The 23,793-nt window shown below is 47.3% G+C and overlaps 1 protein-coding gene across 1 annotated transcript; it reads left to right on the top strand.

Annotated features, from left to right (window-relative positions):
- The first annotated feature begins 778 nt into the window (after positions 1-778).
- Positions 779-17,999, top strand: LOC144094710 (ETS translocation variant 1-like). Its single transcript, XM_077628626.1, has 4 exons — positions 779-875; positions 12,879-13,144; positions 15,414-15,522; positions 17,724-17,999. The coding sequence occupies exons 1-4, from the start codon at positions 779-781 to the stop codon at positions 17,960-17,962; spliced, it is 711 nt and encodes a 236-aa protein (XP_077484752.1). The 3' UTR covers positions 17,963-17,999.
- Positions 18,000-23,793: the final 5,794 nt, after the last annotated feature.

Here is a 23,793-nt window from a genome sequence, read left to right as displayed (position 1 = left end):
TGTACGGATTCCGGATGTCATGAAATGAGCCAACGTCCCTTATACAGCTAGAGCTGAAATACACGGGCTTCAATGGGAGCCCACCTCATAATTATAGATGTAAGCTCGCCGCGGTAGTAAAAGATCGCCCATTTATTCACAACCCGTGATGATAGCCTCGAAGAACACTGGGCCTCTATAGGAACTCCGTGAAGAGGAGCGTAATGACGAGGTACAGTCTTGGTCAAAAGTGTTAAGGCCACAGCGTTCAGTTGCAGCGAAATGAATGCTCCTAGAATGTTCCGTGTAGCAGATCATTCAAAACACAAGTCAAGCAGGAAGATTCTCTACCGCAGGAGGAAATCTGCAAGCATTTCAAGGTCATTCGGTTTTTAACAGTGTCGTAATGGCTATGCTATGCGGCTGACGCGAAAAGCCTTTGGCCTTAAGGGTTTTTTACCAAGACTGCACATGCATTTCATGCAGTACCCTGCATGGAGTTGCAAGGAGTACCTTGAAAGCTTCTTGGTATGGAAGAAATTCGAGCTGAAAGATTTAAAGGTGGTGTTTTAAATTAACAGCGCCGATGTCACGTGAGTTTTCATTGCATTTCTTGAATGAAGTAACATCTTACAATCGAAAACAGCATTACTGCTGAGAGCAGCTCGGTTTCTATCATTGCAACTAACGCATCGGGTGTTTATTGTCGCCAGCAGTTAAAGCACTATTTCCTTTGCCCAGCAACGATCTGGCTCACAGGCTGAAGCATCACTCGGGCTCCAGAAGTGACTACGACTTGATGAATTTGCAAGGCCAGGAGAGGATTGAGCTCTGCTATAGGTTCTCCGGTTGTGGCAGTCATCTTCGCCGCAGCACGGATGAGAAGTCCAGAGACGGTAAGAAATCCACGCATTATTGCCTTTTATTCACCTCAGTCAGTTTTACTTTCAGGAATGTGACTGTGATGCTTGTTACGAAGATCAGTTTCTAATTAATACCGCGCAACATTCTTAAGGCTATAAAGCTTGAAAAGAGCAAGACTCGAACTCAGAACACTGTGAGAACATTGAAAAAAAGATTTTTTTAGGTTTCGCATGCCTGGCTCATGAAATGAAATTGGTGGCAGAGGAAGGGGCATACATGAGGTGTGTCTTGCCATTAGAAACGTTAAAGGATGAAAAGTACATGTCATCACGAACACCAGGGTAGTGAATGCAATGGGCTAGCAAAAGCAGGAAGATTCTGGTAGCGCCATTCTTTCATGTTGCCGCCGTTTTCCTCACTTTTCAACGTACTCTCTATTTTTCCTATTCCGCTTGTGATTGGCCACATAGTGCATCGCGCGAATATAAGTAATTTTTATTTCGCTTTCAAGAACAGTCCAAAAACTTCAGCGCGTACGCAAAACATGACCACCATCGAAGCCGATTCCACGAGTGATCGCACGAATGATTACCCAGTATGAAGAATAAAGTTTTATATGAAAGGCTGATTATAACCGAGGCGCAAAACGATGGGAAAGCTTCGAGCGTTCGAACAGGCGCTGAAAAAGTTTTGAACGTTTTGGGGGCACTCACATCTGATGATATTCAAAGAGCTTGACGTGAAAGCTGGCGTGAAAGGTGGAATGTCGGAACCTTCTCAGTGTAGAGGGACCTTAAGGACAAAAGCGGAAAATAGTCCTCAATTTGAAAGAAATTAGCGCCAGACAAGCTCAAGCTTTAGACGGCTCGTGCATGTGTTATGGGGTGAGGGAAAGCGTGAAAGCGGGACAGGGCGAGAGAGACACACTGACAGCCTTCTCTGTGTGCAAGTGCGTGCGTGAGTGCGCGCGCTGTGTCCGATTCTCCCGACTATTTCTGTTTTATAAGCAATGCATGCTTGCACTGGTTTGCAGCAAGCTGACACGCAGCTGGGGAGGGGGGGGGGGGGGCATTCACAGCCTTTGTGAAAAGTGTCCAAGCCATAGTGCTCGCTGAGCACTGCAGGGGGGAGGACAAGACGCCGCCTCACCCTTCAGAGGTTAGAAACGCCTTGGGTGTCATGATTACGCTCCTACACCGTTAAACAGCGAAACATGTGAGCCGTACACTCCCTATGCAAACGCTGTACTTCTATCCAGGCGATTACGGTGGAGCTTTAGCCAGTCCCATCACTATTCGGCGTAACGCAGGATCGATCGATTGTAGCCCTGCAGCCCAGAGATAGTAGCACGAAGGCAGCGCCCTTAAAGTCACGGATAGATTTTCCTCCGAAGATTTAAGCGTGATGACTAGTAGACGCGCTGTGATAACCACCCTGCGAGAGTTTTCGTTTGGTCCGATGGATCCCAGCCCCTGACGAAAAATTCCCACAACCATAACTGCTCGGTGTGTGGCGCAAAAAACCTCTAAGTAACTTGTGCGCTCTCATAAGCTGTAGCTGACTGTAGCTGACGCGAAGCGGCTACGTTTCTGAGATAATGAAGGAACCAAAATTAACTAGCGTCCACTTGAGCGCATACATACGGCTACAGAGTAGGCTTTACACAGCCTTCTCAAGATCTTCCGAGTTCCAAAAATTCTGAGCCAGTGTTTTAGCTACGGTTTTGTTTGAGGGAATTATTCCCCAAGAAAGAAGGAACGGATCACTTACCATATTTTCTTTGTCTTGGCTTGACAGTGTAGCCTAGCAACATCCGCTGCTCCAGTTATCGCGTGACACAATTTTGAAATCTTTAACGTAATAAGTGGGGCTAATTTTTACCTACAACAGTTTCTGTTTTGTAGCTTCGATGTTCGTCCTACATTACATTTTGTTTTGTCGTGTTCTTGCGTAGCCTTTAACCACTGCTACTATTGAGGGTGGCCTGTGGAAGATACTCACAAGAGGCATCAGTCTGCAAGATCACGCCAGCGGTGCGCCTCTTGTGAGATCCCATTAAGGATAGTCGGCTTTCTGTCCGGCTTCTCTCACGGCGAATACCAACACTAATCGCTCAGCGAAGAAAAGAAAACATCCAGCGTGTTGTTAAAGCATTTAACTATAGGCTGAGGTACAAGAGGATAAAACAGAAATGTGGATAAAGTCTCAGCTTCAGACGAGGCTAAGTTTCTTTTTTTGTTCTGCTGAATCTAAAAAGGGAATAAAACACACACAGGCACCTCGCCTAAGGCGCAGTCTGAAGTGCTTTAAGAACCTGTTACTTGCTTTCTCAAAACGGTTCTGCCGTAGTGGTCTCACGCAGACAGCAGTTCGCTTTGACACGTTTGCCACAATTCTCGCTTACGAAAAGCAGCAAGTTCACCGACTCCCAGCCTCTCGCCGCCCCCGAGGCTCTCCGCAGAGGAGCTTTAACAAGGCGGGGTCCGGGGCTCATTATAAAAGAGCGCCAATGTGCCGTGGCCTCCAGCGCAAAAAAAAAAGACGAAAACTGTCTATCACGGCGGGTCTGCGGCAAGCCTTCCCCTCAACCTCCTTCTGCACACTACGCTCTACTATCTATGCCCCGTCGCCTTTCATACGCCATTGTCAGGGCAGGCAGACGCCCGCAGTGAACGACACCCACGCCCAACCGCCCGCCGACAGCTTTTGACACACACGCCTCGAGTCGGCGGAGGACCTTCATCTCGCCGCTATCCCTCGTTAACACCAAACGCCCCCGCCTGTCCCTCGGTGAGCGTGGAGAGCACGCCGTGTCGTAACGCATAACCTGCCCTCCCCATTCTTCCCACCCGCAGAAGCGTCCTTTCGATTTCGCCGCTCTAGCCCTCAACGCCGGGGACAACAGTCACCTCAAAGATCTCCCGCTAAGAAGCCGCTTTAATGGCTACGAAACCACACTCTTTTTTATTTTTTTACTTGTCTTCTTACTTTTATTCTCATTTTCTTCCCTCTGAACGGGAGAACTACTTAGTTTTTCCTACCACCTTATGTTCCTCTTATTCTCGCAGCCCGGATTTGTCACCTTCACACCACACCGCCACCCCGCCGTGAACGTCTTTCACACCTGCAATCGACTTTTTTGTGTAGACGCTGGGTCGTGTTTACGACACGAACGAAAAACGACAAAAAGGAGTCTTTCTCATTACACGTGACGTGGACTGATTTCTTCTTTTCTCTGGCATGCCTGCTGTCTCGCATTCAAAAGCGACATTTTCCGCTCGAGATGGCCCCCACATTTCAGCCTGCCATTGTGTCCGAGTTAAGCTGTAGCGGGCTTGTTAGCGCTCGTGCACATTTTCCTTGGTCTTCTGTCGTGATAGTTTTTTATTTTGCGTTAGATTAAACGGTAGTTATCACTGGTTGACGTTATGATGTACGTGTATGTGAGTTTTAACCCGGAGCCGCACATAGGCTATCGGGATGCCGCAGCGTAGGGCTCCAGATTAGTTTCAACCACCAGGAGTCCAACCTGCACTACCATCCGTCGAATTGCGGCCACCGATGCTGGAGTTCAATTGCGTGACCGCCGAAGCCACCAACCAACCGCGGCGATTTGTAGGTAGTATTGCATGTTGACAAGTTCCAAAAAAGTTCGACAACCGGGACCGTTAAGTGAGAAGGCCAAGAAAGCCAACAATATATGAAGCCACAGAAAGCGGGGTGCAACATCTTAGCTTTTAGTGCAACGGAGAAAAAAATGTTTGCGCAGCCGAAAGGGTGAGGTCATAGGGTCACAACGTCAGAACGTTATTTCTCCGAGGGTTGTCAGATCCCACGTGAGGCTTCTGGTGTTCTTCATATAACATATGTCGCAGTAAAAGACGGCACGTGACCAGCAGGACTGAACACATGACCTTTCGGTTCCACGTGTGTTGCTGTACTATACACTGTTCGACAACAGCCGTTTTTCTTTCTTCTGCTCTAGAGAGCATACACATGGGTGCATATGTAATGCAATAGTGACTTAAACCGATTACAGCTTACGTATGCTCACTCTAGGCGGCGGCCAGCTAAAGGTTTCAGCCACGGATGGGGTTCGAACCAGCGATTCTCACAGATACAAACAAGCTACAAAACGGGAGAGGCGAAAGGTTTTTATGGGAAATTATTGCGTTTGTCGTGTTTTTTTTTTACAGAAGGCAGATGAAGAGGCGTCTCGCCTCTCCGTAAGGGCTAAGCACTGCGCCAGAACGAGCATAAATTGCATCAAAACTTTGGACGCCATGATCGCGCCACCGTCAATAAAAGGGGGGGGGGGGGGGGGGGAAGCGACCGCCCACTCGCGCGCCAGCACACAAAGCTGCTGTTCGCCATATTGGTACTTGGATTTAGAGCGGCAGGGGTAAACAAGGACCGCGCGGTGACACAGACTCGCGCCCATAAAACGGGGATCGCAGGTCAGATACGCCCGAAGAGCGATTCACTGACAAACTGCGCAGAGGCATAACCCACCGAAGTCACGTGGGGCACCAGATCGGCACCGGGCAGCACACTGGCGTAGAAAGCCTGTCTAACTGCCGCATTATTTATTTCTATGTTTGAAGGTCTGGACGCTTTTCAAACAGGCAAAAAGAAAAAAAAAACAGGTGGTAGTGGTGGAGGTCCGCCTTCAGCTGAGGTTCACGGTGCGTTGTAAATTTACCCTTAGTCGCGCAGTTCCAAAGTAGAGCGAAAACTTCACGGGGTCCTGGAGAACACAACCACACAGTCATAATGTCGCCTTACACTTGGATCAGCACTCAAAACTGCTCTCCTGTACAAACACTGATAGGTGCACGGTGTTCTGGGCACCAATCCCGTCGAACGTCCTCACCTACGCCTTTAGATAAATGTGAAGAGGCTACAGAACAAAAATCAAGAATCAAATCTAAAGTGAAATTAATGAATCATATATGGGGTGCACAGGCGCTCCACTCTCAAGGGCGCAATATAGCTCTACGCGCCCACATTCGCAATGCACTAGTCCGTGTTTGATGTTGTGTTTTTGTGATTAATCGTAGCAACATATGAACATTGTAGGGCGGCTCAAAACAAATGTGTTATGAGCACAAGTTACGACTCAGGAGGTCGATTAAAAGTACTACGTATTTACGTCGTATACGCTCAGAGTAGAGATTATAAAAGTACTCAAGCAGCGCACTTTACTTCGACGATGAGTAAGGGTTTTTCCTTTAATATTGCTTGAAATCAAAATCAATACACGCTCCACAAACTAGATTACATAGTCACCATGCATGCAGCATGTGCTGTGCCATATAAAGATTATCTTCTCCGAGCATGCCGGGATTGCACAAAAAGAATTCCAGCCTTCCGCGACAAGTAATTATGCAATTTCTCTCGAGTTCTCATACAGGCTGTCTCACCTAAGACTTTCTGAATTTTTTAAAAATAGGCTTTTTTGAGTTCGAAGATCATTTTTTTCGGCATAGCATTGTCAGAGGTGTAATGCATTAGAGTACTGGTAAGATGTGCTGATTAACAAGCTGGTTAACTAATATTGAGTGGTTAACCTTCTAACTGTTACCGTTAGGCACCTTAATTATTGAGAGTCGTGTAGACCACCGTAAGTAATAGCCATATCAGTTTATACAATTTCAGAAAACGCGCTTATCCTCGGCGATGTGGCGCAACAAATTCTGGCTACATCTCCCCAAAAGACATGCGCTTTCGAGAAGCTTGCAGCCAAAGCAACCTCTCCAGTGCATGTAACTCGTCGAAATATGGGCGACAGCGCCGAGGGTAAGCGCGTTTTTGAAATTCTACAAACTGATATGGCTATTACTTACGGTAGACTACACGCCTCTCAATAATTAAGGAGTCTAACAGCAATAGCTAAAAAGTTAATTATTTAGCATTAGTTACACAGCCTGACAGTTAGCCTGTCTTAGCGGTATTCTGATGTATTACACCGCTGGCGATGCTATTCCGGAAAAGCGCTAAGCAGAAAAAAATGCTAAGCCGAAAAAAGGAAGTTTTAGGTGAAACACCCTGTATATCCGCGTCTTGATCTTGCAGTGTTTTTATGGTCTCAGTTATGCATCTTTGGCTCATTCCTGTCACAGTGGATCGTAATGTAAACAAATCAACACATTCTATTCCCTTCATGCTCCTTGCTTCCTTCCTTCATGCTCACAATATAAGAGGATGAAAATATGCACACACCGGAGCCATTCCAGTGCCACCGTAAAACACAGAGCCATCAGTTTAAAAAAGTGCATTCCTGCGTTCGCTTCACATACCTGATCCGTCATTTTTTACACAAGATTTTTCATGCTTCAGCGCATCATTTTTCGCCTCTTTATTTGTTGAAACTGCCACTTGAATACGCAATATTTCAGCGTTCAGATGACGTTCACTTGTGTGCACACTACGCCTTAATGTAAGGTTAAGACGTGGATATATATGATGACCCGGAATAAATTGCATAATTACTTGTCAGGGAAGACTGGAATTTTTTGTGCGCTATCCTGGCATGCTCCTTACAAAAATCTGAATTTATAAAAATCCCCCCTCCCCTCCCCCCCATGGTTCTCTCTTTATAGAGAGAGGAGGCGTGCTCTGGGAAAATATGAAAGAAACAAACAAATTCACTTAAAGTGGATAATACGAATGTACAGCACGAGCACGTAAGATTTACCAATGTTTGAATAAAGGCTGCAACCTCAATTCATGTGCACGTGACCGCAGTAGCTATAAGCTCGCGCCACCATTCAAAGTTTTAAAAAACTTTATATTCAGCAGAGTGATTATTTTGCTTCAGGTATGAAGCAAAAACTTCCACGTTAAAAAGAAAAAAAAAACTCTATTTGAACTGTTGCGAAGGATATTGAACCTCACATCTCACCGCCATCTAGAACATGTTTTTTTTCTCTACCGTGATTAACTTAGGCCTTAACCAATCAAATTACCGCGTACGGTCGTCTCACCGACGCTTTCAGCTAATGCTGCAGCATCACCGCCGTCTGTGCCGGTCAATAGCAGCCGCAGAATTATTAAGCCCTTAACAATGGCGCCGCCGGTTTCTGGAGATAACGCGAAACTATTTTATGCCGAATTAGGCGCACGAAGAGCTTATATTTTTAATCTCTTTTTCTTGTTAAAGGAAGACGTTCCGTACATTAAAATAGTGTATTTCTTTCGTGTTTTGAGAGCAAGTTCTTGTGGAAAATCAGGGTTAACCAATTACAGAAAACAAAAAAGGTATCTTTTAAGTCCATCGAGGTGAATATCTATACTTCATTTACCGACTTTAATTGGTTTTGTTCCCAGTTGAAAGCAACGAGAGCAAAGAGTAGTTAATTATTTTTTACAGCAGTAAACCAATCAATCAAACCATAAAATGATTAGAAACTTTCTAAACAATCCCCGGTGCCGCCAGCTTAGCACTTGCTTATATTTTGTTTACACTCACACTAGATGTTATAACTTTAGATATTCTGTACAGAGAAAGAAAAAAATATGGGGTCGGGGGCTTCAGCAAAGTGAAGACCAATAAGTCAAAGGCATGAACTGTGCCATACTCCACCGCATCTTGTTTACGTTACAAACATTTCCTTTTTTTTACAAGCATTTTCAAATACGTAGCCGGAGAGGGATTCGATGTTTTCCCACGAGAAACGCCGCTGTATGGTTCCTGCGCGCGGCAGAATTCTTTTTCTAACGCGCGAAAGTAAAGCGTTTGAAACGACGAGGTCAGTCTCTCGCTGGACGAAAACAAGCTGGCTGCTGTACGAGAGACGCCACCCGACCACGTTCAAACAATTTCAGAAAGAGACGTTCGGAATTCGTAACCGAGAGCAACGCAGCTGAATTTCAGACACGGGCGATATGTGGCGCGCGCATCACAAACGCGCCCTGCCCCGACCTCTTAGGACAGCCTGACTTTGTCGCTTCTAAGTTTAAATGCGAATGGAACGTGACAAGAGTTGACACGATGCTCACAGTTCGCTCTCAGCTACGCACTTAAGGGCTTCACGAAAGCCTGCTGTTTCGGACTTCGATCTTTTACGTTGGTGCCTTTTTTTCTGTCATTTTGTTTTATTTTATTTTAAAGGAAGAGAGGGTGAGTTGCGGGCTTCGGATCACATTCGCTTGTGGCTTCGCTAATTGTGTTTTCAGTGGTGTCCAGGGTCTCACATAAAACATGACTTGGCGCGATCGCCAGTGCGCAGGCAGGCAGGGAGGGCATATTCTGGCGTTGGCGCAGCTCAAATAATGTTGAGCCTGACAGAGGGGTTTGGGCGAAGAACGTTTCTTGACTATTTATGACCCCCAAATTCACGTAAGTGGCCCGTTGGCAAAATGCTACATCGGCGAAGATGGTTTTTAAGTTTGTCGGACATAAAAGAGAAAAGAGTTTTCGGGTGTTTCAACAAGGCGGCTCACTCGTAAGCAGAATGTGACTCTTTCGAGAGTTCGGAGAGGCCACCAGAGTTTGAGACGAGCACAGAATTTTATTTGCAGCTCCCGCAGTTTCCAGCGAGATCGAGTGAAAAATCTTTCGTCGTTTTTTCACCTCGGTGCTTATTCTGTACGCGCGTTCTTGAATGTGAGAGCTTATTATGAGAACATATTCTTCGTCGTTCTGTTCATTAGGGGTACTTGGTGGTCTTCCTCAGTTTTCGCCCTATTTTTATCTGTTCCTATTTATCTGGTTCCTCTTCAGTATAAGGCCAACCATGCCGCTATCTACAGAGGGTCATTTTCCAAGTCTGTAGATTAACTCTGGCCCGTCGTTATGCTTACTATTAGCGGCAGACCTGCAAACAACAGTTGGGATTTCATAGCGTTCAACTAGTCGGCAGGTGCGTCAAAAGTGTGAAAAACTCACTGTGCACTAATATTACGCACGGCATATATAACTGTAGCGTATCTCAATTTCCGGAACTTCCGACCGCAGAGACGCGCGTGCCACGAAGCTAGCCTGTTCGTGTTAACTTATAATCCATCCAAAAACATAAATGGCAACCAGCATGCAATAACTAAAACTTTCATGAATAACGTAAAACCAAGAATTAAAGATTACAATGCTGCAACAAGTAATGAAGGAACACAATTTTTTTCTCGAAAATTGACATAATCGGTGAAGCAAGCAAGCGAACTCGGACATCTTTGCATATCCAAGACGAGCACAGAGACAAGGGAGCCGAAATAACTGTTACAGCAGCGCAGGGTGCACACTTACTGTCTTCGGGAGCCGCATTAGAAACGAATTCGGCCTAACGAGCCAAGACAAAAATAAAACGCAACAAGCAGGCGCGCGCTCGCGCGCGTCAGGAGCGGGGACGAAGCCATTAATGAATTCCCAAAGCGGGTCTTTCGTCGTCCACCCATCGCACTGGACATCATCGGGTGGTGCAAGTGAGTAGCTGTCTCCGACGTTTGCACCGGCCACTGCGTCCCTTGTTTCGGCCCACGAAGCTTGACCCCTGGCCCCTCATGTAAAATGCATGCTCAACCCTGAGGAGCTAATCAGCTTTCAGAGAGGTAAGCTGGAGGACACGCCGTCTGGAGACCTGTTGCCCCGGCAAATCTCGTAAAGAAGATCATCACCCCACTTAGGGATTCCAGGAGAAAACTCTCATCGCTGGGGACGCCGATCCTGAAATGCCAAGAAAGCAGCCCTCCTAGCTTCCCCACTTGGACCTTAGCCTCCCCTGTCTCTATTCCCCTTTCCCAGCTCCCTGAAGCCGAGAACCGGACTGCGGCTTCGACCGCGTCGGGAAAATGAAACGACGCTGCCGCCGTCAAAGCAAGAAATCGCCCGCTGCACTCGATGCAGGGATTCCCCGATCACTCAACGCCGCCTGAAGCTCGCCAGCGTACGACGCTTACAGCGCTTGGCGGCTTCTTCGTGATAGGGAATTGAGAGGGAACGTGGTGGGGGGAAAAGGGAGGGGGGGGGGGGCACGGACGAGCCACACGTGGATGGGCTACGAAAAACTTGTTGCAACCAAAAAGCTCACGGGGCGAAGCGCGCGGTCCCATGAAGACAAATTACATCGTCCCTCTGGCCTTTCTTTTCGTGATTTTCTGATTTCACCAAGAACGGCTGTGCAGAAACTGTATTATACAGTAGAGTGCTTTGATTGCTGAAGCAGCTGCGTTTGGTCAGTTCGGCCGAAGAGAACCTTTCTAATGTTCTTAGTTGTAATGCAATGCACTATCTGGACAGATCGCCATCCACGTGCCCAGCACTGGCTCCTCGAGTAAAGCGAGAAGTCCATGACGGCTGTATTTACTCCATACTACTTTCGCCGTTCGCGTATTAAGAAAGGCCCAGGTGATCCAAGCGTCCTGTCAAGCTATCGACAAATATGGTGTCGTTCATGCAGTCACCGCAAGTGATTTACAAGCCTTGTAATTTCATTATGCCTAATGCTCATGCGGCCTTATCAGTACGCTTCACCCAGCACTCAAGATCGGTGAGGCTATAATTAGGAAAATACGAGCAAGTGTTTCAATATACGGATGCAACCTATTTTGCCTCTTGAAACGGTTCAGGATTAACCCTTTAACCATTGCAGATACGCGGTAGGGTTTAACTATAAAAAACTGCACCTACGAATTAATAAAAGCACAAGATTTATTGAGATTATTTTTTTCGGCGGCCTGGTTTAAGCGTGCGAAATATTGAGGGAACTCAAGTTTTGGTGGGCCACTGACGCACCGTGACAGTGACGCTTTGGCCGAAAAGACGACCAACAGACGGGATCGTTTCAAACGTGGAACTCTTGGCTTAGACGGTATCATTGCGGGGCCTGTGTTCAGAATATGCTAAAGGCGTACTGGGTAAAACTGTACTTTATGAAGTCACGCTGTTTGAGTTTTTGTTGACGCTTCACAGCTTTCCATTGCATCATCTCACATTAAAACGGCAGTTTTTAATTGCTGAGTTACTTATCCTGTTGGCCAGTAAAAAATAAAAAAAATACTCCGTTTTGCAATGCCCAAGCATCAAAAATACTAATTCAATTTAATTATCGTGAAATCGGCGAACTGTTTCATTTGTTTCTAGTTTAACTGTGCTGAAAGTTACTTGGCACATTGAACACCTCAACCGCACATTAAGGGAAGGGATAAAGAGTCTAGGAAGGCATACGACTAAAAGTCCATATGTCGCCCGTTAGGATCTCTGTCGCAGGCTAGCCTCCAACTTTAGCGCATGTAAGCTATATGTAATGAGAAATCGCATGACATCGAACGCTGTGCGACAAACAGTTGCGCCCAGTTTTGATACGTATTCTCGGGAAAACTGGTGCTGCATAGGGGTCAGCCAGCGGCGAGCATATATACACGAACGACACGTACTGAAGTGGCGGATGTCGGCTTGCTGCGTGCGTCATAAGGCCGCACGATGACGTCACCCTATTTTTCTTGCCATCGCTGGGATTTTCTTTACTACATGAGAGTGTACACACTAACACGCACACGCCGCCGGCTTTTCTCGTAATGGCACTAGTAACGCTTTGACATCCATAAGGCACGGACAAAAGAACAAGGACGTAGCGTTGTTGTAGCGCACAACTTTAACCTAAGCTTTCGAACTTACGTCCTGGTCATTATCGCACTGAGGGCAACTATACTCAGTTGAAAATTAGTTTTTGGGGAAAGGAAATGGCGCAATATCTGTCTCGCATCTCGGCGGACACCTGAACCGCGCCGTAAGGGAATGTATAAAAAGGGACTGAGAGAAGAAAGGAAGAAAGAGGTGCCGTAGTGGATGGCTCCGGAATAATTTCGACCACCTGGGGATCTTTAACGTGCACTGACATCGCACAGCACACGTTCGCCTTTTGTGTTTCGCCTCCACTGAAACGCGGCCACCGCTGTCGGGTTCAAACCCGGGTACTCCGGATCAGTAGCCGAGCAACCTAACCACTTAGCCACCACGGCGGGTCATATATACTCCGTTAAATATCATTTTGCCGGGTAGCTTACCCTCCCTGCATATGCGGCGCTGAACCCCGTCGCAGGCCCGTCGCCGGTGAAGTTCGAGCCGCCTCCGTCTCCTCCCGTGTCGCCGCCGTGTCCGGGCTCCCTGTCCGCGGATGCGGCGCCGCAGGCACTGGCCTGCTTCGCCGCGGAGCGCCATCACCAGGTGCTGGGCTCGGTGGCTGCGGGCCGGGGCTCGCTGCAGCTGTGGCAGTTCCTGGCCGCCCTGCTGAGGAACCCGGGAAACGCGCCGTGCATCGCCTGGACGGGTCGCGGGCTCGAGTTCAAGCTGACGGACCCCGAAGAGGTAGCGATGATGATAGTGATTTTTTTTTATGGCGCAAGGGCATCTGCGGCCAAAGAGCGCCATTGCACAAGGTGTTATCGTTTGCTCAAAGTGGGGTCAAAGATTCATTTCCAAAGCATTTCACCCTGACTTAGCCGAGCACCAGGCCTGGGAAGCTTGTACCCATTGTATGACCGGTGGGTACCCGGCGGCACTGGGGATCGAACCTCGCACCTCCCGCATGCTAGGAGGATGCTCAACCACTAGGCCACCGCTGAGGTAACGTGGGCCCAGGCCTTCCGTTGAATGTTGAGCAATGTAAAATAAGGCATGAATCACGGTAACAGCAAAAAAATAAAAAAAAAACTTAAGTGAATTTTGTACAATCTTTTCTCACTTTTATTGTTGTCGATATCTTCGGCGACTTTGACCTTTTTTTGTTCTGGCCTCCTTGGTCAGCTTAGTTGTTAGAATGACTGCCCCGAATCAGGAAAAAAAAGTTCTTTAACTATGAACCTCTAAAATGTCTTACAGTCTTCTTTTTAGCCGTGCGGCTTTGGTTAGGTAGATTTTCAGTTGTAAATTAAATGTACTCCATCTTGTGGAATTGCGTCAAACAGACAACAGTTTCTATTCTGACTGTTTCGTGGAGCGGTTTAGTGTCTATGAGTTAGTATGGTTCAGGCTTCTGAAAGGCGATCTTCCACTAAGCTTTTTTCTGAATCTTTCACGCTCCTCCCCTACTTTCGGAAGCTGGCGTTTCATCTATGCTCTCCAGTGGGTACTGATTTATTGTAGCAGAGGCGTCCATGAAGTGAACCGCCAGTTCCTCCTACACAGCGCCGGCGATGCAGGAAGAAGGGGCGACACAACCGTATTAAAGCGCATTTCCTTCCCTCAAACAAAATCCGATGTGAACTCATTTCATGAAACTGTTTTTTGTTCTCCTGACGTAGAACAGGTGCTACAAAATTGTTTGCTTCATTAGAAAGGCAGTGACTTTTCTATGCTCTGAGGTTCAGTATTTATTGGCATTTAACTTTGCTCTGTCGTCTTATCTATTTCACTTTGTTGTGTTTCACATGCTGTGTAATGTTTCTTTTCACGTGGTGTGTGTTTCATGACCCTCCTGCTTGGGCGAATCTGGCTTGCAGTATTGCGAAAAAAAAATAAATCAACAAGGCACGTGAGCTAGTTGTTAGCACACAAATGCTTTCAGGAGCGATGGCTGCCGCAGGCAAAAGTATTCGAGGCTCTCTTTCGCACTGTGTTAGGTAGCGCCTTCTTTGGGGCATGGTCGCAGAGTCTCGTCCTCATATACCGCTTTCTTAAGGTGATGAATTAAGCAAGGACAGAAAACACTTACCGCCTGGTGCCATCATAACGATCCTTTTCGAGAGTTTCCAGGGCTTGCTTCAGGGCCCTGTCGTGAGGGTCTAGAAAACACCCATGGTGCATCAAGGCTTTGAATGTGCGATAGAGTTCTCCTCTTCCGGTGATTTGGAGCACTATGGGGCACTATGCAAACCGCAGTGCAGAGTTCAGAAGGAGAGAAAGCCTGTTGGACATGAATCTTTTGAAATGGACGGTATCCTATTTTTCTTCTGCCTTAGTGAAACAGTATGCTTTATTCCGAGCTAAGCTTCTTGGCTTTATAATTAGGCAAAGCTAGCTCCGCAACAACAAAAGCGATCCAGGACTTTAGCCTTGCGAGCTGGGTGAACTAGACAAGCCGATGAACACTTTGAACAAGGTCTAATCAAAACCTTTGAGATGTTGCTCCTCTAAAGAGACTCCTCCGCCCTTTGTCCAGTGTCCTTCCTGTCAGGTCTTGGTGGCTCACGTGGTCACAGGGTAGGTGCGCTTCCAGTTCTCGCAAATGCTACCTTTTCTGAATGAAAAACCATTTAGTTATGTTTTTCGTGATGCCTATGGCCGATGCCAGCCGATAGGCAACACGGAACGTTTCCCGCAAGCGCAAATGGTGGCCATCGGCGAATCGATCGGCGAATCGCAGTGCATACTCACAAAGCAAACATAATACTCTGAGCAAGCGTCAAGAAGGCAAATGTATTTAAGAGCACAAGAATCCTAAAACCCAACCATGTTGGTGTCTCATCGTCTGCCATTTACGGTTCACATCTGATGCGAACAGGTTTTCCGGGGTGGACGAACTGAATGCTCCATGACGTAACATAGGAGATTTTTTTTTCATTAATGCGTTGTCAGAAGCTAAGAGCTGTAGAGAGTCATGTCTAAACAATGTTCTTTTTCTCTTTGCTTGCGACAGGTGGCGCGGCGTTGGGGTATCCAGAAAAATCGGCCTGCAATGAACTACGACAAGCTAAGCCGCTCGTTGAGGTACTACTACGAGAAGGGAATCATGCAGAAGGTGGCTGGTGAGTAGGGCAAGCTTGTGACCTTCTAATGTGGCATACAAAAGCCGGAAACTCATTCACAAGCGGAGGAAGCAGGCTAAACAAGCTTCTGTACTATTATTTGGTGTTGAATGAACTGAGTTTCCGTCTATTGTACTCCATCACATTCGCGAAACTGCTCTTCTTTTAGTACGCTCAAATCACGAATATAGGGTTACGAAGTCTAACGCTTCGATTTCGGCTAAATTCACTGCATGCTACTACGTACACACATAGAAACATTTCACTTACCCAACGCACAATAAATCTTTCCCGAGGCTGTAAGATTCTTTTCCGCCGCCATAGTTTTACACTTCGCGCAAAATTTCTCGGTCGAAATTCTGACAAATCAAAATGTTTTAACAACAAGAGTGCTCTGACTTTGAATACAAGGTTAACATTTATTCGAAACGGCGGCCGCTTCCTCTTCGACCTTCATGCGCTCGGTGACAGTCTGTGAATATGGCGACTCGCAAAACAAAGTGCTTGGCTGAAAAAAATCTCAAACAGCCCCATCCTCCTTCGCAACTCTCTCCGACTGCCCTTGTCTAAGGTTAGCTACTTCCGCTTCTTGCCCGAAAAAGCTCCGATATTCTTCCGCAGACCAACAACTTAAAGAGTGCAGCTCTGAAGTGCCCGTTCCTCCGTTTAGCGGCGTGCCTCGGCGTAACCGAGCGAACGAACGCATCCGAGGATAAAAGAGAGCGAACGCAGAGGAGGACGAAAGAGGGCGACAGCGAATAGAGCACGAAGAGGAAAACGGTAGCGTCGCGGCAGGTCACGCGGTAGCGACACGCGGCAAGAAAAAAAAGAAGCAAAAGATTATTCTGAAGCACGCCCCAAGGCTCAGGCTCTCGTTAGCGCGTCTCAGCTCACTGCCCTAGTCCTTCTGTCCCCGCGACCTTTGCGAAGCGGCGCGCGCGGACCTACGGTTCGAGATGGTTGGTGTTCCGGCATCCAACAACGATCACGCAGAGTGGAATCAGCAAGAAGAAGAACGTTTATTAGCGATTGCTTGCCGGTATATATGTAGCCTACAGGTGGCTGCATGATAACAGCCACGTGTTACAGAGAGCAGGCTTGCCAGAGCCCATACAGAGAGCGCATGCGCAACTGATACAATACAGCGGGAGCCCTCTCAATAGGGGGAGGGAGACACAGCTTGACGCGAGGTGCGGCGCTTACCCCCTTCCTCGGCGCCACTGCCGGCTTAGAGCAGTTTCGTGCTTGGTTTTTCGGCAGAGCTGTACGGATCGTGCACACGCGTCGACGGCTTGATTACTGTGCTGCCGCCTTCTCTCCACTCTTCCCCCTAGTCTGTGTGGATGGACTCCTTATCGAAATTATAATGCTCGAGGGTAGCCGTGCCAGCCGTTGCCCGTAGCATTTGCCGCGCTGTTTTAATTAGCACCGTTGTTCTCTAACAGTGATGTGCGACATTTTGTGTTAAGTGGTGTAGCGTAAGAGCAAATAGTGTGTGATATGTTGTGTTGCGTGAGCAGCCACGTGCGCGATTCATGATCAATGCCTCAAAATTTAAGGAATCTGGAAGAGAAGAGAGATGGCGGCGAATAAGGCACTGAATTGCACTACAGAACCCACTGAACCTCAAGCGACTGCAATAGTTCTCCGTCAGGTGGCGAATTTTATGTAATTTCCGACGAAAGACACCAGCCTGAGTTGACGTTCTTGTTTGCGTTGCTGTCACTTGACTAAAGCTTCAATGTCATTTGTAAATGTTTCCAGTAAGGATTCCCAGAGGCGAGGCTCACTTGTAAGCTCAGCGGTGGCGGATCGCTGTGCGCGCTGCCGAAGCCCAAAGCCATGTCCTCCCCTCTCCGGCACTGCGCGTTCTGTCTGCAGTCGCCTATGGTTGGAATACTGCAGCAGCTACGCTCAAAAATCGCAATTACCGAGAAGCTTAATCGTGGGTCATTTTTTCCCTCTGTCTTTCTTTTTCTTTCGTGTCTTTTAATGTTTCGCCTATTTTTGCCTCATACACAACCCATTCTTCGCGCGGAACAAGTGCCCATTACATGCTGCTCATTAAATCCCTAAACGTCTGCTCCATTAGGGGTTTCGAGAAGGTCATGTAGGTTATGCACATCTAGCTTTAAGCCCAGTGTGTTAGGCAAGCGCACGATGATGACTACTGATGTTCCACGGTGCGTTTCGTCCCGCAGGCGAGCGGTACGTGTACAAATTCGTGTGCGACCCCGAGTTGGTGGTCACCTCGTCGTCCGACATGGCCAAGCCCCGGTTCCACGACGGCCGCGCCGACAAGGAGCCCTCGGCGGAGCCCTTGCCGCCGTCGACGCAAGGCTGGCACTCCAGGCCCGGCATCACCGTGCCCCACGAGTACGGTCAGTTCCCCGTATACAGCGCCGACTACGCCTCGTCCATTCCTCTCGAAGGCTGCTAAGGAAAGGAGCCGGACACGCAACTCGGAGAGGCCACGAGAGAAGATGCGTCCTAACGTGTGCGCATGCGCCCCGCACAAGTGGTGCACGTTTCCTAGGAAGAGAACTGTTCCTGTACAGATGAAAAATCACAGGATAAAAAGTGCTCAAACTGAATATAGTTTCATTTTATATTTGTCCTATCCTTTTACAATGATAGCTGTAACCAGGACTTCCTCTGTTTCAAACATAAGCACGATCACGTGCCGCAAGCGGCAACTCCGGCGTTCTCCAAGTGGTCATTAAGAATGTTATCCAGTATATGGCGCTGAGGCCACTTGCTGAATAACCGAGCCACTTTCTGGATAAGTGAATACGGTCACTTGCCGTATAGCACTTGCTTAAAGCCTTAACTTGCTGAGCCATGCAACAGACGCTGCCGATAGTGAGCCGTCTGCGGAGCAGATTAGTAGAAATGTTATCATCAACTCTGCTCGCTGACTGCAGCAGTTATCACGCCTGCTAAGTAAGCCCTGCTTCCACACAAGCTACGCGTTAATACGCGGCAGGGAGTTTGAAATGCGCGATTGTCACACAATGGGTTAGTGAGGCTTCAATTTTGCATAACGTGTTGGCTAGTCAACTGCGTCATCCCTGGCGCCATCATGTACCGTGCGGCACTGCTCTTCTGCGGAGCTAATCCTAATTGTGACAGAGCTTTGAACCTGACTGAATAAAATTTTTAAAATAAAAAATAAAATGCGCGGTACATCCACGCATTTATGACTGCAGCCGAGGTATTAGAAATGGGAAAAGGAATACACCTACTCGTATCTGTGATAAGTACTGCCCGCAGATCCGTAGCATAAGAGGGAAATAACTAGAAGAATACAAATAAAGTGGACTCCATCTGGCAGGCACCTATGGGACAGAAATTTCCAGGCTAAAGAAAAGGCTCGAAATCAAATGGTGGTCAGTGCACCGAGCTACGGCACAGAAAGTGACACCAGACTGGAAGGAAGTACAGTGAGTTCGGGAAAAAAAAGATAGTTAAGGATATCCTAGCTGAGACAAAAGAAAATGATATTGGCCATGGGCTGGGCATGTAATAAGGAGAGCACATAAACGATGGTCCGTTGGGGTAATTTACTCAGTTCCAAGAGAAAGCATACGTAGCAGGAGGTGACAGTGTCGGGTTTGTAGTTGATATTAAGAAACTGTTCATCTTCGGTTACAGGCGCGAAACACACTCAGATACAAGGAAGGTAGACAGGACTGAGCGCCCTGTACTGGAAATACGCTCCGTTGGGCTGGTCGGTAACTGTTCATCTTTGGTAACAGGCGCGAAACACTGTCGGCTTCCCTCATGCATGTCATACGAGTCCCTCTTGTCCCTTCCCTTGTCTGCTCATAGCTACGAGGGCCTCGATTCTCGCAGCCTTGATGACATAGGTTGCATAAGAGGGTTCTTGCGCAGCTTCCGCCCTCACCGTTAGATCACGTTTCACGTGGCACTCGCGGTTATACAAGATGTTCTACGCCCTCCGCTATGGACGAGGGTGGCGCTGGTGAACACTCTCAAGGTTAAGTAAAAATGCCCATAAATACCCCCGAAAGCAGCAGATTGGAAAGCCGTCGCCGTAACTCAGTTTGTAGAGCATCGAACGCAGAAATTCGGAGGTCGTGGGTTCTGATCCCACCTGCGGCATGTGGTTGTTTTTTCTTGTGCTTTCTTACCAGTTATCTTTGAATATTTATTCTATGAATCTCCCATTGATGAACACCACAAAATAAAAAAAATCCGCTATGCTCCTTTGTTTCGGTGGCTGTTGGCTTTCGTCACTGACACAAGGAAGGTAGAGGGGACTGAGCGCCCTAGGTATATAAAAGGTTAGGAAGTTGGCGGGATGCTGCGGCCGCGGCGGGCACAGGACAGGACTGATATATTCGACGCCAGTAGAATGAGGAGCCAGTTGGATTTGTTTCGCAACAATTGGCGTCGCAGTCAGGAACGCTGTTTGGTGGCTATATCTCTTACAAGGGAGTTCCAAATGTGGCGGAGAGGTTACCTATACCGTCACCACGATGCAGGCGAATTTTCCTTTGAGATATTCTCCTGGTGTATGAAACTCCTTAATGAAGTAACATTTGCCAAGGACTCACATAGTGCACACCTGCGCCTCCTTTCACACGACAGCAGCGACGTTGCAGGCCATTGTCACCAGGAGAGCTGTTCAGCGCAGCGTTGCTCATATACTATGCCTAAGCTGATACACTAACTGCGGATAATTGAGTTTAATACCAGTTACCGTAACATACGGTTCTCCTCCGACAGGAGCTGTTCTTCATGAAAGTACGCAGGTTTTCCTATCGGCTTCCTGTCCAAAATTACTCGCTGATACATCGCCCGCCGCTTGCATTCTGCTGCAGCGCAGATGAATCCAAAATGCGGCGTTTAACGTCTCCGCATGTCCCTCAAATCATGGCCGCTGTGTCGGCCATTGTAGCCGCTAATAAGAAATAAAGAAGTCCTTAAAAATAGTAGTAGTTCTTCATATCATATCTAAAATTAACCTTATTGTTCTCAGTTTCCTCGTTACAGCACGTCATCTTTAATATGACACATGCTCTGTCTTGCAGGAACGTTCAAAAACAAATTAAGTGAAGCGTGGACGGTTTGAACAAATAAAATTCAATAAATGAAACATCGTAGTCTTAGCTATCGCAGAGTGACATGTTACCTCTGTTGTCAAGGTCTTAATTAGCAAGCTCGACCGCGCGTCTTTCATCGATTCCTCGTGAAGAAACATATTATCGTTTACCTGGCAAACCGGGCGTCCGATTTCACCTCAAGATGAAAATCATATGCCTTTGAATGAGCTGTTCCGAGAAGAGAATCATGGCCGCTGAAAAAGCAAGAAATTTTATCCGCCTGGCGCAACAACATGAAGGCAATTTAATTTCAGCGCGCTTTTTATTTAGTCGGTTTCAGCAGTAAAAAAAAAAAAACACCGTCACCACTGAACAGTTTGAGACATTAATTAGCTGGTGTTTGCTTCTTATCTTTGTGGAGCGGATTTCACAGAAATAGCGAAGCACATATTGAAAGCGGGTAAGATATCCATAGCGAATGGCGTGTTGAACAACGCGCCTATTTTATAGTTTTTTTTTGTTTTGCCCTATTGTACTCACACACGATAGAACATGCACGTCGCAGGCTAATATATAACAGCGTTCAGAAGAGAAACGTTTGTTGTATTTGTTTTACAACTGAGAAAATTGAGGAGGGCTCAATCGTGCTCGCTTTAAAGCAGTGCTCGGAGATAATCTTGTGTTACGCCGAGGTTTCGTTTCTTTTTTGCTTGCTAGCTCACATCTAAGGTTCGCCGGTTTATTTTTTCTTCTTTTTTTCCCCCGAGGAACTGTTCATAGCGTCTCCACCGACGGTGTTGGAGGGATATACCCTGAGAGAACAGTGGTGTGAGTGGTTGACTATAAGAAGCTATTTAAAGTTCTAAAAGAAATCGAGTGCATTTCGTGAGCTGTAGTTTGATATGTTAAGCAGAAGCACTTTCTTTCGCAGTATGTCGATGTGCTGAATATTTTACGCCGTTCATGATATTACAACCGAATATAAAAAGAAATTACGCTGCAGAGGAGTGTGCGCCTCCTAAAGTTAGAAGTATACATCGTCCGTAGTTCACTCACTGCTAAATCGTACAAAGAAGCCGGAACTTTCCGGAACTACCACAATAGACGAGGGCTATGAATTACGACCGGCAAGAAATGAAGCTTTCCGGGCTACATAATAAACCATCGCATCAGGCGTATAGGATATATGGTCCCCCATCGCAGCTGATATATATAGAACTTCATACAGTAACGTTTAGGAACCGACTAAACAACAGTCGCATTTGATCCTAAGCTTGCTGAGCGTAAGCCTTCTGTCACGAAAGGGTCGCAACAAATGCCTTCTAGCTTGTATACCGAAGAGTCCCTGTTTGCAGGCCTAGAACGCTCCCTTAATTGTTGTCGCGCCGCTGAAATACTGTGGTGCCCTTTTCCTGGAGCCGACCATCGACGTCTTCAGAGCACTATAGGCTGATACGACGTGGCTGCGAGCGACGTGGTACTCCAGACTTCATGGGCGGAAGCCATAGCTGCCTCGAGAGCATCGGCCTCCGAAGCACCCCTAGATCAAAAGTCGTGCGTCAGTGGAGATCGGGGGAAGGCATCTGGTGTGGAAGTGAAAGGAATGGAGGGTTCTGACAAGACAGAAATGACATCAGCGAGAACTGGAGGTCTGAAAGCCACCAATTATCGGATAGTCCTCCCCGCCCAGGTGAATGGAGTTGAATAAGGCACGCGTCAAACATGGCATGGGTCGCAGCATTTGAAGTCGCTACTCTTAACCTAAGCGGCTTACGGCATCGCCGGCGGCAGTACCAGCTAAATACTTCTTCGAGAAAGCTGCCATCAGTACAGCTACCATCCAAGTAACGAAGATATCCTCTGATGAGAAGACGTAAGCTGCTCTGGACACGTATGTACCTGGTTATGATATAATCGTCAGCCACTCGAAAGGCGCTCGTAAAAAGCCACTCGTAAATTTAGCACGTAAGTGTCGAGCCCGTAGTGTTGCATCGATAAAGAGGTACGACTTTCATGCTTCGACCACGCTATTTCCGATGAACAGCGGCATTTTTCTTTTTTTAATGGCAAACCTCCTTCAGATGGTTCACAAAACAGTTACTGATGAGACAGTTCAGTTGTGTTTGAAGCAATCAAGACCAATCAATGCATCGCGGGCGTTATGACTAAAGTGCTGCTGTTCTTACTTACTTGGTTTGTGAATACAACCCTGCTGACCCTGGCTGACCAAAAAGCGATGGTACAACATTTCGCGCATTTCTAATCTCCTGCCATTGCTCGGCTTGACAGGATCTACGTTTTTGTTGATTCGTTATTTAATGCTCGCGGCAATTGCGTACCACCGATATTTTTCAACGATCACAGTATAGTGTATGCTCAGACAAGAAGGTACAGTCGGTGCATTCGTCTATTCTCTTCTACTCTGCGGGGTCAGAAATCTCCTGGCCCGTATGGTCTAAGTAGCGACGTTTTCGTCTTGCCTAGCACCTACCTTGCAAGTTATCATTACTGCTTATGATGTGGGCTCCTTGCCTTCCACTTTCTCTGTCGGATACACTATACTTAATCTGAAAATAAGTATGTAATTAAAGATGGGTTTGACATACGCAATTCATTAACGGTACGGCGGACATCGCTCTATGGCGGCTACAAGTACAAAGAGAAAGTCATGTCCAGCGTTCGTGCGCCATAATGCAGGCGCATGAAAGTTTTGCACGCCACATTTGCGACTATCGAGGTGATGCAAAGAGAAGTTCGCCCATTCTTACATCTCCGACTGTCGCTCAATCTATGCGGCGACGATGAAGCATATCTCCATCTTCTCTTCACGCAGCGCCTTTGCATAAAAATACTGGCATACGCGATTATAAATTATCATAAATTATGCGATTATAAATGCCCACGCTTACGTTCACACGCAGTGAAACACTCCGAGTACTCATACAAATGGCAGAGATTGGTGTCTTCACGACCGGTTGTGTTCCGCGAGCACCCCCGTCACTTGCTTCATGTCGCACATAAGCGACTGCGGCAGACAACGCGAAGTACGCCAGTAGAGATGCGTCTTCGATCGGGGCCTTCACACTCCAGCTTAGCAAACAGTCTCGTAATCTGTCACTTCTGTCTTTTCGGAGTTTAAGCAACCTGCTACCAGCGTTTCTGCCAACAGCGTTTCTGCACGAACCTCCTGCAAGTGCTGCAC

Source organism: Amblyomma americanum, chromosome 6 (genome assembly GCF_052857255.1).
Source record: "Amblyomma americanum isolate KBUSLIRL-KWMA chromosome 6, ASM5285725v1, whole genome shotgun sequence".
NCBI classification, from domain to species: Eukaryota; Metazoa; Arthropoda; class Arachnida; order Ixodida; family Ixodidae; genus Amblyomma; species Amblyomma americanum.
This window is presented reverse-complemented; position numbering and strand designations above follow the sequence as displayed.

Excerpts from the sequence above, each read along its gene's own strand:
- LOC144094710 (XM_077628626.1), top strand. The coding sequence starts at position 779 with ATGAATTTGCAAGGCCAGGAGAGGATTGAGCTCTGCTATAGGTTCTCC. Across the intron at positions 876-12,878 it reads GGATGAGAAGTCCAGAGACG|GCCCGTCGCCGGTGAAGTTC; the intron begins GTAAGAAATCCA and ends ACCCCGTCGCAG. Across the intron at positions 13,145-15,413 it reads AGCTGACGGACCCCGAAGAG|GTGGCGCGGCGTTGGGGTAT; the intron begins GTAGCGATGATG and ends TGCTTGCGACAG.